This window comes from Vanellus vanellus, assembly GCF_965231255.1.
Source record: "Vanellus vanellus genome assembly, chromosome: Z".
In the NCBI taxonomy this organism is placed as follows: Eukaryota; Metazoa; Chordata; class Aves; order Charadriiformes; family Charadriidae; genus Vanellus; species Vanellus vanellus.
The window spans coordinates 26,014,897-26,030,835 of NC_138908.1; the positions used below are offsets into that span (position 1 = coordinate 26,014,897).

Here is a 15,939-nt window from a genome sequence, read left to right on the forward strand (position 1 = left end):
CTGCTTCTAGGAGAGAGTGCAAAAGGCAAAGGAAACTGTTCTGTCCATTTCCGACTGATTTACACGTTTACCTTTGCTTATTTCCTGAAGTGGTAAACATAGATCTCCCAGTTTGCCTTATGCATGCAACTTAAGTTTCCCCAGCAGAATCTGGGCAGAAAAAATATGCTACAAACCAGCTCGCTTCTTATAAGGTGTTCATTATTTCTTCATTTGTCTTCTGAAATTCATCTTTTCAGGTCCAAAAATGGTACAGTAGATTCCGTATATTAAGTCAGTATATTCCTTATATTAACTCAGTGTAAGAAAATTGTCATTTCTGAATTTCCAATTTGAAAACTAATATGAGTATGCTCCAATAATTATGCAGCTAAAAATACTGATAACCCTAGACAACCAAATCAGAAATGTTGCTTGCTATTCCGGCTTTAAATTCATCAGTTGGGACTCAGTATCTTAACTGCTATATTAAATTACATATGCTGATATCAGCTAAAAAAGTACTACACTCTGAACTGGAAACTCCTTATACGTTATAAAGGAATCTTAAGAATCAGAAAAGTAAAGAAATGCAGGAATGAATCAGCATGTCCTATACATTTTCACTAAAGGAAGTGAAAGTGAATTTATTTTATTGCTAGTGAATGGTCACATTTCACTGCATATCTTGCAAAGTTAGCATCTTATTTCAGTGTTTTGGTGAATCATAAATAATCTGTATACTTTTACACTTTCAAATTAATGCTGTGTTTTTACCCAAACATAGGGTTATGAAGTATGAAGCTCTGCCAATCCTTTCAATTACTGATGTCATTATTTCTAGTCACACAGCTGTATTTCAGTGTTGGGAAAAACTAGCTCTTCCAATCTGTATTTGCAGAATGTTTCAAGTTCAAGATTAGAATCTCTCTGCAAATGGAAGACTTACCTTGGCGTCTCCATCTGGTAAGAAGAGATAAGCTCCACTTTTATCTCGGTTACTTGTAGTTCCATACCAAGCAAATTCAACCTTCATCTGATGATTTTTACCATCTTCTTTGGTATTTATTTTCTAAGGACAGAGAATCATGCTTGAAATAGTCGACACATTTAGGTTTACATGAATAAAAACAGAAGTTCTTAAGGTAAACCATACAGTTTCAAAATATAATGCTACACACCTCCAGTAATCCAGACATTCCAGACAACCACAGTTTCATGTAAGAATTTTCCAAGATTATATTATCCACAGAATTCTGTATCTCTTTTATCTTGAAAAGTCTGTCTGGCTTCTCCTGCTGACTATTTCTCATGTATATATTATAGTCCGCTAAAACTGCTTCTGAACTCTGAACCTCCAAAAGCTGGTAAACTCCAAGCCCCAGAGGTGGTAGGTGCGCTACGAAAGAGATCTGTTGGGAGAAAAGAAGAAGCCATCATTAAAAACATCAAAGTATCAACTTTTTTATACTAAATTTATGCTCAGAGTAACTCCTTTTACTTCAATTATTTTAGGATGGCTGATTTTTTTTCCATTTTACAAAAATGAATATGAAATTACAAATGGCATTCCAAAATGAATAGCTGAAGCATGTTAAGAAGAATTAGCAAACAAAAATGCCTGCATTGCTAGTTTGCTTAGCATCAAGATCACTGTTATAATAATGCAATAATGATTCTAAATCTTGTTAAAAAATAGTGTTAGCTGTGATGTGCAGTTCTGAGTATATTTGCTGTGCATTAAAGATGCATGTATCAAATGCGCACAGACCCTACTTATCACTTAAGCCACATTTAAAAATCCACAAATTTAAATAGCAAAATATAAGGCAACTGTCTTATTTTCAGTCTCTGGTTATTTAGGAGCTATAAAGTAATCTGCACAGAAGAGCAATATACAAGGTGGATCTCCAAAGCAATTTGCTTAGAATTTGAGATAAAAGTATGTAATTTTATTTCTTCTTCTCCTTCAGACAATTAACAGTGCTAATTATTGTACTGGTTTTGGCCAGGATACAGTTAAATTTCTTCATAGTACCTCATACGGTGCTATGTTTTGATATCAACAGTGTTAATAACACAGGGATGTTTTAGCTATGGCTGAGCAGTGTTTACATGGGGCCAAGGTCTTTTCTGCTTCTCATGCTGCCCCACCAGTGAGCAGGCTGGGGGTGCACAAGAAGCTGGTAGGGGACACAGCTGGGACAGCTGACAATAACTGACCAAAGGGATACCCCAGACCATATGGTGTCATGCTCAGCAATAAAAGCTGGGAGAAGAAGAAGGAAGAAGGGACATAGTGATGGCGTTGGTCTTCCCAAGTAACCATTATGCATGATGGAGCCCCGCTTTCCTAGAGATGGCTGAACACCTGCCTGCCGATGGGAAGGAGTGAATGAATTCCTTATTTCACTTTGCTACCACGCACAGCTTTTGCTTTACCTGTTAAACTATCTTTATCTCAGACCTCCTGTTTTCTCACTGTTACCCTTCCAATTCTCTCCTCATCCTACTGGGGGCAGTAAGCGAGCAGCTGTGTGGGGCTGCACTGCTTACCAGGGCTAACCCATAGCAGTTATCAATAATTATCCCTTTGAAGGACAACTGAAGGACACTTATTGAATTATTTTCACAGTAAGAGATCCTGAAACAAGTTCAACTTGGCTTCCAAGTCAAAAGGAATCAGACTAAGAATGTAAGCTTGAAAGTAACAGAGTACTATTATATCACCAAGAATTTAACAAAATACAGTTTCTGGTGTGTGATCATTGAGAATCATCTTCTATAATGATGTATAATTCAAAAATTCTCATAAATTTTGTTTAAAACCAAAAACAAGAGGTGGACTCAAAGTCATTTGTCTAGCATGAGTACAAGAGTAATGAAGGTTACTATCCAAGCCTCTATATCTAGAAGAAAATAAAAATAATAAAAAAAAATCCGAATCTAACTGCTTAAGCCATTGGACTTACAAAAACTTCCAGTTGTAGTGCTTGAGCACATACAGACCTTGTGAAAGTTTGTATAGACTACCATTTGAAGGAAAAAGCAGCTTTGGAAAGTTGGGGGAAAAGACACACATCCAGTTTTTTCTGTTCACACAGTTGAAGCTGACCCTTTAAATGTAATACACCATATCACAAAAGCTTAATAACTTATTAGTTTAAGAAACATTAATGCTAAATATATACTAAATATATATTTTTTTTTCCTTAAAATGACTGATTTAATAGCACGATCTGCAGAAGACATAACTGCCAATATCTGAAGTACACTTTCCATTTCCTTGAACTGTGAAGCTACAATATCTGTCAACAAATACTTTAATGCTTTTTACTTAAAGTAGCATACCTGATATGCTTCATGTGATACTGTAGTTGCTCCATCCCAAATAGCACTAATCTGGACAGTAACAGGTTTTCCCAAAGGAGATAATATTTTAACTCTGGGTGAATTCACATTGACTGAAACCACTGAAAATCGCTCTTGTTCCATAGGATTATATATCAAAAGGTATCTGCAAAAACATATTTGCCGAATTATCTTTTTGCAAACAAGCTTCCTCCTTCAGGTTTAACATTATTGCACATAAATTTTACATACAGAGTGCTAAAACAATGATAGAACAACAGGTACATAGCACAACAAATAAAAATGTAAAACATAACCAGGAAACAATGGATATTTAACATCAATTCTTGGCAGATCTTCTTTTCTTATTGCTATTATTTTTCCAAGCAATTTTGAAAATATCTTACAATAAAAATACATGAATTTGTCATCTCAACTACTAAAGAATTGCTATTAACAGTTGCAAGCACAGTTGAGATATTAAAGGGCATATTAAATGTACTTTTCAGGCTGAACTATTAAATTCTTATCCACAATTGCTCTCCCTTTAACATAATTTAGAAACAATGAAGGAATAAACAATAAAGGAAAACCTGCTGTACATACATATATCTGATATATATTTGTTAAAGCAACCAGTTTCTCTCTGCTATAAGAGAAAGTTAAAAATTATTTAAGTTATAATTTATCAAAATTCGCTATGGCAACTGTCTACATATACATTGAAATGTTTTTATTAGGTACATATGGAATAACTAATTTTTATGTGATCTTATGGCTGTTCTTCCACTTGATCACAGATTATGTTACTAACCAAAAGAATGAGCCCTGAAACTGAATAGAGCAACTTTATTATCCTACATAATTTTTTTTTTTTTTCATTACAGGCTTGTATATTTTAAGGTATAGAAAAATAAAGTGATACCAGAACATCTGTCCCTCATACATCTGTCGGACTATCATTGTAGTTCTTGTCTTTTTATTGCCAAGCTCAAAGAATATACTATTATCAACTGTTCCCTGAAGTTTCCCTCTGTTCATTTCATCCTTTAAAAAAATTGTTGTTAACAATGAAAAATGTTCTTGCCAAAATTTCTCACAACTTCTTAGATACACAATAGAACGAATATTCTATCTTCAACCTCCTTGACCCTTCCCACCGTAAAACAGTTTACTTCTTCATCTTTCATCAGTTTCCATGATATTCACTTCTCACTTATCAAATCACTCCTTCAGCATTTCTTCTAAGTAGCTTCTCCTCATTCTCTGCTCCATTTTCTATGCAGATTCCTCAGGGTTTTGTCAGTGGTTTTCTTCCTTTTTATTTCATGTCTTAACTTTCTAATTCAGCTAGCACCTTCACAGATCAAACCACTTCATCTAGAATGGTCTGTTTCCACCCAAACCAGAAATCTCATTCTGTATCTTAGGTCTTTAACTTGAACATCACCTATAGCTTTGAATCCCTTTCCATAACCTCACATTCTGACTGTAAGGTTTCCAGGTTTCTTAACCATACATTTAGATGTTCTGCGCTCCATTATTCACTAGACTAGCACTACATACAGTACAACTAAGGTTCTGCTAACACGTTACTTACATCGCTGAACCCTTTAATCTTTTCTCTTTTCCAACATTATCTTTAAACAAACTGAGGGTAGCCCGCCTCTATACATGAGCCAGAGGAGAGCAAGATCTCTCTGGCACCATGAAGTCTGGCAGGCAGTGGACAAAACTGCTGAGATAACACTTTAGAAATAATGAAACTGCAAAATTTCAGGGCAGAGAGGCAGCAGCACACTGTTTATAGAGTTAATAAGGGAGTACGAATTTAACTCATTCTGAGAGAGAGGACTTCTACACAATTTCAGTGTAAAGTCAAAGATGATTAATCCACCTCTAAACTATGAATGCAATACAGACATAAAAGGAAAATTCTTCGTCTTTCTCCATACTGCTGAAAAAATCTCACCTACCCTCTTTCCATCCTGCCCTTTGATTTTTTTGAAACACTACTCTAATTTTAACAAATCCAGTTTTGCTCTACAGACACTCAAAATCCTTATGAACACTAACCACACTACAATTTTCCCCTTATCTTTTCATTGGGTCCCTCTTTTTTTTCTGCAGCAAACTTAGGCTATTCATCTTCAATTTCATAGCACTTCACTACTACCCTATTACCTCACAATCAGTAGCAAAGGTCAACTCCAACTACTCATTAATTGAATAAACTAAAATCACATGCTATATTAGCTTTTTCTATCAATGACCTTCAGATCATCTGCCATACATAGAATGAGCTTCCCATAAAAAAATATTTTCTTTTTAACACCTTAGATGAAGATTCCTGTGCTGAAGTATTGTTAAATCACAACATCTGTGCTTAACAACTATCTTCCTCCCATATTTGTGCATCTAACTCTGGTCTGTTGCCTTCTACCATAACTGAAAGTGCTTTGGGATTCTCTATTTTGCCTTATTTTGTGTTGAAGACTCCTAGATTATGCGACAACACAACAGTTAACTGTAGCCTGGGCCAGCTTTCAGAGTCTTTAAGAACTTGTGCAAGACTTTGTGAAAGCCTCCCCTAGACTTGGGTACATCATTTAACACTTCTGCTTAACTGAAGTTGTCTTCTTTTTGGATAAGATTTTAATTTACATGTTAACGTAATTTTTTTATAACAGTCGTGCAATCAAAACCAAACTAAACCAACACTGCTCTCAGTTCCTTAAAAAGTAGGATGACAAAAAAAAAAAATAGTGAAATACTTTAAGAACTCCTCATATACTGTGAAAGAATGTAAGAACTGTGCCAAAAACAATACGGATCTAAGACATGATCCAACACCAAAGCTCAGAACAAATCATCATTCTCATCCATCAACAGAACATTACACGAAACGTTTTATTTATTCTTTCTATACAGTGGAATTCCTCAATTCTTATGCCTCCAAGTAAAATGCTAGTTTTCGCTTATGATTCATTTCTAGTAATGCTATATGTGCCAATTAAATTTAAATTATCTTCCAAAGAATATATTAATGTAAAAATATTTCCAGAAACTTTGTTCACCTTCTCACTGATATAAACATGTTTCACAACTTTAATTAGTCACATGACAAATTTACCCATGACAAAAGACCTTAGGAACTGCCATATTATTATATTTCACAAGACTATTTTTGTTATATTGGGAATAAAGAAAGCTTCTGTTGTACCAAGGTACATATGTTTTATACCTTTTTGAATGAATGTATTTAAGTGCATGTAGAGTAATAAGGCAGCCAGATGAGGCTAGTGATGACAGGACAGATTTTCAGAAGTTGAAATGCAAGAATACTACATGCTAGTATTTTGTTTTCAAATTTCATTTCAGCAAGAAGAGTATTTATACTCCGTAAGATATAATCCTTGTGCATATACAAAAGCGCTGACTAATGTAATTAAATCACATTACTTCTGAAGTACCATTCAACTCCCACCCTTAAAAAACATCCCACTATAACTATTTTAAATTCTATATGAAACGAAAGAGCTACACTTTACTTAAGCTGTATCATTACAAAGAATGTCATCCACAAATGAAGAGTACAACTGCTTAATGAATTGTGGTTACATTACACATAAGCAACTTGACAATATTTAAAGGTTTTCTATTCCAGATTTTAAGGCAAGAAAAAGGATAGTACTGTCTTTCAGAACCAGCAAGCAATTATTTTCCTTTTCAGATCGCTGGTCTTTGGCAACAGCACCAAAAAAACTACAAAAGCTCACGTTTTGTCCAAATAAAGAGGGAAGGTTTTTAATAATTACTGGTAAAATTCAGAAGAAAAATTTCACTCAAAATATTTTACTTTAGAAACACCATTAAGGACAAGTGTCAGCCATCATTACTTTCTTTTATTCATGAAATCAAAGAATTCTGAAACTATTTCAATTTAAACTGTAACGAAACAAACAGAAATCATATAAATTTCTACATATAAAACCAGGGCCAGTTTACTCACACAGAGACCATATATTCCATCTGTGCACTGGGAGCAAGAGCAAACTGCTCTCAGCCCCTCAAAAAAATGAGAAACAGGTGGTGCAGGTTTGAGCTCTTAATCCTAAATTGGATGCATCCCTGATGTGAAAATATTTGCAATTTCATAAAAGCAAATCCTGCCACCTGCTTTTCAGACACTTTTGGAAAGGCATACCTTAAATTTTTTTACCCCATACTTTTCTGGTTCTCTGAAATCCAGAACGATTATTTTTTATTCATACAAGCATGATAATTTTCCCTATATAACCTATCATATGGTATTAATAAACTCTTCCATTAGTCACATACATTCAAGCACCACGGAATATTTTGACTAGTCCTTCCTGTAGTTAAGATTTTACTTCCTGTGAAACATTTGCAGCCAGAGCTGAAAAAAGTCAACCTCCATTCTTACTTCAAATACTTTCTTTACTAACATATCAAGAAAACTCGTAAACTGGTATAGCTATATTCACAGGCAAAATGTAAATAAAGTTGATTTAGATCTCTGACAACTTTAGTCCTGGTCTCCTAGAAGAAAGTTATTGCAATTTTTCTTTCTTAAACTGAAAAGTTACAGTATTTCAGACCACTGTTCTTTTTGTTTCACTGATGTACATGAACATATGAGCATACTACATATTGCTACATGGACACATTTACTGGTAACACCTGCAACACAAACACCATTTTCTTTTAAATTTCATTCAATGATGCCTTCACAAGCAAGGCCTTCAACTCTGTGAGAAACCAGAACTCATAACTAGTAAATGTCAGAAGATCATCAGTGAAAGGATTATTCAGGCGACCACCTATTTAAGACACTTGGACTCATGACAGCTTAGGACAACAGCTTTCATTGCTCAGCAGAGAACCTTTATTCAAGCTTGCTTTGAGAACCAATTCCTTCAGGCACTCTAGCTCAGACTGATCAATTTTACTAGAATCTCTCTGACAAACCTTCACAGGCAGATTAGAGCATTTCCTTTTGTAACTCTTCAGAACCAGTTCTCTGGGCACATATGCACAATTTCAATGCAAAGTTACATATACAGCACCTTCGAAGCTGCTTTGTTTCTTTCCCTCTTCTATTACAGAGACTAAGCTAAGAACAGCTAAGTGGTGAAAAAAGTAAAACTGCAAACATGTGCAACGTCCCCTGAAGAAAAGACTTCCGTGATTCTTGCATTGAAGCCCAATAAAACATGTAATAAGACACTTATTTTCCTCATTTTTTTAATACAGAACAAAACTAAAAGTAACTGGATGACAAAAATTACTCGTGTTATTTAAAAAGCTCTCTGCTTGCCTTAGAGGGCCATGGGAAAAAACTTTGAACAAAAACTAACCACAACAATTCCTTTTTCTTAAGCAGAAAAACTCTGCTGTGTATTTACTCAAAACACTAAGTTAAAAAAAAAAAAAGTTCTATCAAGTTACTTCATTCTGTTCAAACCTCTTATGGTCTCTCACGTAACAGTCAAGGCTTCCCAAGTCAAAAGTATGACTAAAGTGACATTTTAAGTACAGGTCCCCTCACACACTTTTTCCATATCTGGCCAAGTTTGCATGCATTTCTGCTACAAATTACTAAGGATGGAAAGAGACTACGAAATAATTGTTCTGAAAATAAACACCCTATAAATGCCACATATATAACTTGAAATGTCCTTTAATAAACATTTTTTTTAAAAAAAATTAGACATTTTGTAATATCTCAAGCCATGTTCTTAATACTCCTTTAGGAACAACACTAATCAAAAGCCAATTGTGCAAGCTCAGGATTCATACACTCTCCTTCACTTTTTCTTAAATTTTCTTAAATTAATGACTTTTTCTACAACTCTTCTTACTAAATTAAGCTTTAGAAACTATGTTTCGCAGCATTTCAAGACACCTTTCAGCCCTATTCAAAATTTATTTAGGAAGAAAGTTAGGTAACAGAGAAAGTTTTGGACAAAGTCATTCAAAATCTCATGCATAAAAATCATGTGATCAATCGAGTTTCTGAAGGTATTCAAGTCTGATTTATGTTTCTTTTAAAGAAAATATGTCTCTGCAATTCTTTTTTAAAATCATCCTCATTTCCCCTCTGCCACATGAATATTTATCTCTGAAATGTAAAAACTTCTCCTGATTTCACCAAAATTACACTTTTCCTAGTACATGTTATTCAAAACACTGAACTCTCAGCCTCTGAGTATCAAAGACATGTCTCACAACTTCCTTTTAATAGTGGCAAACCCTACCAAAAAATAAGAAAACAAAGAATGTGGAAATCAATTTGTCTGTTAATTTTGAGTTAAAAAGTTCATAAGCCCCTGAGGAATTATTTAATGTAGCTTTAAGAGATATGCATGGATACATGTCCAATAATCCAAAAATAATTTTATTCCTAGTTCATATTCAGAAAGGAAGCAAATCCAGTAAAAGCCGTAAGATGGAATAATTCTGCATCAGAGTTTGTTTTTTTTCCAGAACAGAAAATACCCTTCTCTGTCAAGCCATACCAACTGATTTACAGAAATATGATGTTAGGGATGTTTAGAATATTTTGTTTATAAATATAACTGGATACATACACATACATATAGTGGTGGTGCTGGGGGGGGGGGTGGGGTGATAGAGGGAAAATTCAGAATTTTCCAGTATTATGAAATATCTTGACCTTTCAATTCCTATAGAGAACTGATCTCTGTTGCTACTAATAAAAGTAGTTCATAGAATTGTCTAAGTTGCAAGGGACCTTTAAGATTGAGTCCAACCATTAACCTAACACTGCTGAATCCATCACTAAACTATGTCCCCAAGCACCACATCTACATGTCTTTTAAATACCTCCAGGGATGGTGACTCCACCACTTCCCTGGCCAGCCTGTTCCAGTGCTTGATAGCTCTTTCAGTGAAGATATTTTTCCTAATATCTAATCTAAACCTCCTCTGGCACAACTTGGGGCCATTTCCTCTTGTCTTATAACTTGTTACTTGGGAGAAGAGACCAACACCCACCTCACTACAACCTCCTTTCAGGTAGTTATAAAGAGTGACAAGGTTTCCCCTCAGCCTCCTTTTCTCCAGCCTAAACCCCAGTTCCCTCAGCCACTTCTCATAAGACTTGTTGTCTAGACCCCTCACCAGCTTTGTCGCTCTTCTCTGGACACGCTCCAGCACCTCAATGTCTTTCTTGTAGTGAGGGGCCCAAAACTGAACACGGTATTCGAGATGCAGCCACACCAGTGCTAAGTACAGGGGGACGATCACTTCCCCAGTCCTGCTCACCACACTGTTCCTGATACAAGCCAGGATGCTACTGGCCTTCTTGGCCACCTGGGCACACTGCCAGTTAATATTCAGCCAGCTGTCTACCAATACTCCCAGGTCCTTTTCTGCCAGGCGGCTTTCAAGCCTCTCTTCCCCAAGCCTGTAATGCTGCATGGGGTTTTTGTGATCCGAGTGCAGGACCCGGCACTTGGCCTTGTTGAACCTCATACCACTGGCCTCGGCCCATTGATCCAGCCTGTCTACTCTCAAGCAGATCAACACTCCTGCCGAAATTGGTGTTGGCTGCAAATTTACTGAGGGTGCGCTTGATCCCCTCATCCAGGTTGTTGATAAAGATATTAAACAGAACCGGCCCCAGTACTGAGCCCTGGGGAACACCACTTGTGACTGGGCACCAACTGGATTTAACTTCATTCACCCCAACCCTTTGGGCCCAACTATCCACCCAGCAAAGAGTATGTCGTCGAAGCCACAGTCAGCCAGCTTCTCCAGGAGAGTGCTGTGGGAAACAGTATCAAAGGCTTTACTAAAGTCCATGTAAACAACATCCACAGCCTTTCATTCATCCACTAAGCAGGTCACCTTGTCATAGATGGAGATCAGGTTAATCAAGCAGAACCTGCCTTTGATAAGCCCATGCTGACTTGAGCCTGATCACCTGGTTGTCTTGCATGTGCCATGTAATGGCACTCAAGCTGATCTGTTCCATAACCTTCCCTGACACCATCAGACTGACAGGCCTGTGGTTCCCCAGAGCTTCCTTCTAGCCCTTTTGTAGATGGGCCATCACATTTGCTAACCTCCAGTCAACTGGGACCTCCCCCCCAGTTAGCCAGGACTGCCGATAAATGATGGAAAGTGGCTTGGTGAGCACTTCTGCCAGCTCCCTCAGTACCCTTGGGTAGATCCCATCTGGCCCCATAGACTTGCATGTGTTTAAGTGGTGTAGCAGGTCACTTACCATTTCCCCTTGGACTAAGACTTGGAGTCCCCTTCCCTGGAGATTTTCAAGACCCGCCCAGATGCAGTCCTCCTGAGTAATGTGCTCTAGGCAATCCTGCTTTAGCAGGGGAGTTGGACTGGATGATCTCTAGAGGTCCCTTCCAACTCTGATAATTCTGTGATTCTGTGATTCTGTGAAGCAGGCATCATTCTGCTAACCGTACCTGTGTTCCAGCTCAGGGGGCTGGGTGCACCGAGAACAACTGGTCCTACTACTAAAGACTGAGGCAAAGAAGGCATTAAGTACCTCAGCCTTTTCCTCAGACTTTGTCACTATGTTTCCGCGCCTGTCTAATAAAGTATGGAGATTATCCTTAGTCCTCCTTTTATTGCTAATGTATTTATAGAAAAATTTGTTATTGTCCTTAACAGCAGAAACCAGATTAAGTTCTAGTTGGGCTTTGGCCCAACTATTATTCTACTCAACAATTCTCACCTCATCAGAAAGCTACCTACTCACAGTAAAAAAAAAAAAAATCAAAATAAATGTATTAGTCTGCGAACTTTTAATGTGTTCAATTCAATTTTATTGTGTTCAGTTCGAATACCCAGGACTCATACAGCTCTTACAGAAACACTCCTTTTACAGCAGATCTGCCAAGTGCCAAAATAATGCTTGTCAGAGAAAAAAAAACTTTTTATCCTAAACAGGAAATTCTTTTTGCCTGTATGAAAAACTGAGTATAAATTGCTGTACTTGTGCATGAGGTACAGCAGTTGTAAGCAAAGCTGTTCTCTCATTAGAGCAACTAGTTCTCATACAAACATCAGGTAACATGGAAGGTCTTGTATGCCTTAAACCAGTCCACTTTTCTCATTTATTCCAGTTGGTCAAATAAAAGACAGTCTATACCAAATAGACTAGCCTATAGCCTTAGGCCACGCTTGGTACTGCAAAATATGCTGTTTTGCTATGACTCTCAAGACTAAATTCAAGAGACAAAAGAGACAAAAGGCAAATCTATATATTAAAGAAAACCCAGTAGACTAGAAGGTTGCTGTAGTTTGACCTCTCATTCAGAAGGAGAATGCAGTAGGATAAGCTTTGACAAATGCTTCAATCACTATTCTTGAAAACATCCAAAATAGTTTATACTGTTCTGCAGCTCAAGCACCCATTTTGCTAAAATAAAATTAAATTTCTATTTTACATTAAACACCGTCTTCCAATTATGTCTTCCTTTTTTCCACTGCAAGTATAATACAACTGATTCTCTTTGTAACAAACCTGTATTTAATGTTCCTCATTATCAGCCTTTTCAAACTAAACAGATGATACTCTTTCAACATCTCTTTGATTGCTTCCTTCAACTTCGTACTCTTGTTTTCCTGTTAAGCCGTCTCAAAGCCTAATCCCTCGCAGTATGTTTTCTAAAACTATATACCATACTTTTGATGAAGCCTTCATCGCTCTGAGTATAGCACACTGTTTCAGCTGTATTTTAGACAGTACTTTCATTTAAATAATCCAAAACAAAAATTGCCTCTCACACCATGCAAGTAACTCTCTCAATCTGATCTTCCGTAATGCCTAGTCTTTTTCTGCTTCACTAATGTCTATTTGATTAGTCCGCACATTATTTTTCTATGAGGTACGTATTTGCCTGCTTCATTTCATTCTTTGACTATGAACATTGGCTCCAGTTTACTAAGATAGTTTTAAATTCTAATCTTATATAGTGTGTTCCCAAAATGACTTCATATTTTATAATCCATTTACATTCTGATACACAACGGATACAAATAGAAAACAATTTGTGATTTTATGATCTGAACTAAAGAATTGGTTTTGGCCTCACTTTGCACAAAACTCGCCACCCTTCTCAGATGGTTACCCAAGGATAGAAGTTGAATAGCATGTGATATCCAACATTTAGCAATGGACATTTAAGTAATAGCTAGGCAACCACCAAGTCTGTCTATTAACCAAGTGAAGGTAGGACTGGCAAAAATTCATTTACAATAAACTGACTAGAAATTTAATGAAATTGTGGAATTAAAACATGATGCCAAGTCTGCTTTTTTGCTTTCTAGTTTTAAAGAAAGGGGATAAGATCTACTTCAATATTCCTGTTTGGGTTAGTGGCTTTTTTTAAAATTTAATCTGCACATTATGAGAATGAACTTTCAGAAAAAGCTATAACAATTTAAGCTCAGAGCCATACGAAACTACAGCAAGAGTGTGCTTTAAACTGCACCAATACACCTAATCATATTATAAAACTTAGTTTCAATAATTGCTACACCTTTAATGTACACTTCCTCTGAGATACAGTAGGTGCTGAAACTGTTAGCATTCATAACTATACAATCCTAAAAATTTAATTAAATTGAAAAGTCCTTTGTGAGAAAAACCTTATGCTTACAGAGCTGCTGTCTCAGATAGACCATCAGAAGTAAACATGAAATTTGGGGCAGTGGGAGTATGGGTGGTTTAATAAAAACTCAAGTTAAGCAAACAGTTCTCCTCTATGTAGTTAGAGAAAAGCAAGTTCTCCCTAAAAGGAGATTCCGATACCTTCCCAAGGGGCTTTTCATTGACTGGATAAAGTCTAAGGAGATTTTCCAGCTTACTTAACTGGGTAAGGTAAATAACACTAATATGGTCCTCCACATCACATCTAGCTAAGCTTCTTATAAATTTAAGAATCCCAATTTGGGACTATCAATACTGTCACAGATGTAACAAAAAAAAAAAAAAAGAGCAATTTACATCTAATCAGCAATTCTTATAAACAAATTAAACTGTTTATTATAGAGTAGAATATTAATCTTGAACCTATATAATCAAATATTATAATATATGAACAAATATTAATATTTTTGCCTCTTCTTAAATAAGACTTCTTTTCCAGTTTATAAAAAAAATCCTGCAGAAGAATTAGCAGGAATCAAATCTCAACTTGAAACTACAAGCACACAATATAAATCTGTGTTGCTCTCATAAGGTATAAAAACCAAGGTGGAAACAGAATCTGTTGTCCACAAATCAGTTTTTCTTATAAAATCAAACTGGTGACATCAAGAAATAAAAAAAGAGATAGTATCAATAAATCAGTAAACTTACAAGAATTCAACAGTGTTTACTAACACAAAATAGAATTATGTTATGATTATAACAGCATTTGAAGAGGAAGTTAAATGCATAGTTTAGAAACAGAGCTATAATGTTAAAATTACACATTTTTTCTAAAAGCAGTAATGTCTGACAGTTCTGATTAACATAAAAATAATTAAAACCAATTATACTGTCCTTAAAAAAAAAGTTCCATTATCTTAGCTTGACATTTCAGAATTCTGAATCACTCCAGGAATGCCCTTCCTAATGACAAACCCAAAGTCAACCTTTAGATTCATTTATAAAAGTGAGAGAACTCACACAAGCACATTCCTATCAATTCACTTTTTATAGCTCTATAGATATATCTTTATAATAGCCATTACTCATGCAAAAGGCAGAGAATTAGGCAGACAACAGGCACATCATTCAATCCCTCTGCTCTCACAGGAAACAGGACCTTTGTGTGGCTTTCTTAAGAACAAACCATGGAACACCCTCAAGAAAACATCATTCACGATAAACACAGACAACAGCACAGCAAGAACTATAATTTTGAGAACACAAAAAACCAACACCAACCTAAGACAAGACTTTCAAAATGTTATGTACCTACTACATATGCCAGATACACATACTTCCTGTGATTTGGATGGATTGTAGTGGCACACATATCCTGATTTGGAGCACATAACTACTCTCCAATTAAGGATAAAAGGATTAAGTCCAAAGGCACTATTTTAAATTTTTCTTTTACCACAAAGTTGTGAGGTGTTCTGAAGTCCAAGATGGGCTTGAAGCCCCCTGACTTTTTCAGGATCAGGAAGTACCTTCACTAAAATCCTTTCCTTGTTCCTCTTGTAGTGCAGGCTTTATAAATCTGCATTTAGAAGGGAAAAAAAACCTGGTTCAGAAGAGCAGAAAGACTTTAAGTATGCCATATCACTTCAGTCTGTGCCTTGAGAGCCTTGGACTAACTACAGTATTGCCTCAAAGCAACTCCAGTAAAAAGGCTGAAGGGGCCAGTGCCTGGAAAAAAAAAAGAAATAATATACAAATATACTAACATACTGAAAATGTGTATCTTCTACTTCCAAAACTGCTTCAACAAGTACATGCATACAATGCAGATCTTTGAGTTATATTCAGTTCTTTACTAGCATATTCCTTCGTAATGATCACTTTTTTTTTTAAAAAAACAAACTGGTTTTTTTTCCTCCCCCCAAAGTATATTT

The 15,939-nt window shown here is 36.0% G+C and overlaps 1 protein-coding gene across 1 annotated transcript in view; it reads right to left on the reverse strand.

Annotated features, from left to right (window-relative positions):
* MAN2A1 (mannosidase alpha class 2A member 1) overlaps positions 1-15,939 on the reverse strand; it is a gene marked incomplete at its 5' end in the record, with an annotated part of 135,798 nt that overhangs the window by 38,697 nt on the left and 81,162 nt on the right. Inside the window, 3 exons of the mRNA XM_082497245.1 lie at positions 929-1,051; positions 1,161-1,391; positions 3,331-3,496. Coding sequence (XP_082353371.1) covers positions 929-1,051; positions 1,161-1,391; positions 3,331-3,496 — 520 coding nt within the window. The remainder of the gene's footprint in view (positions 1-928; positions 1,052-1,160; positions 1,392-3,330; positions 3,497-15,939) is intronic.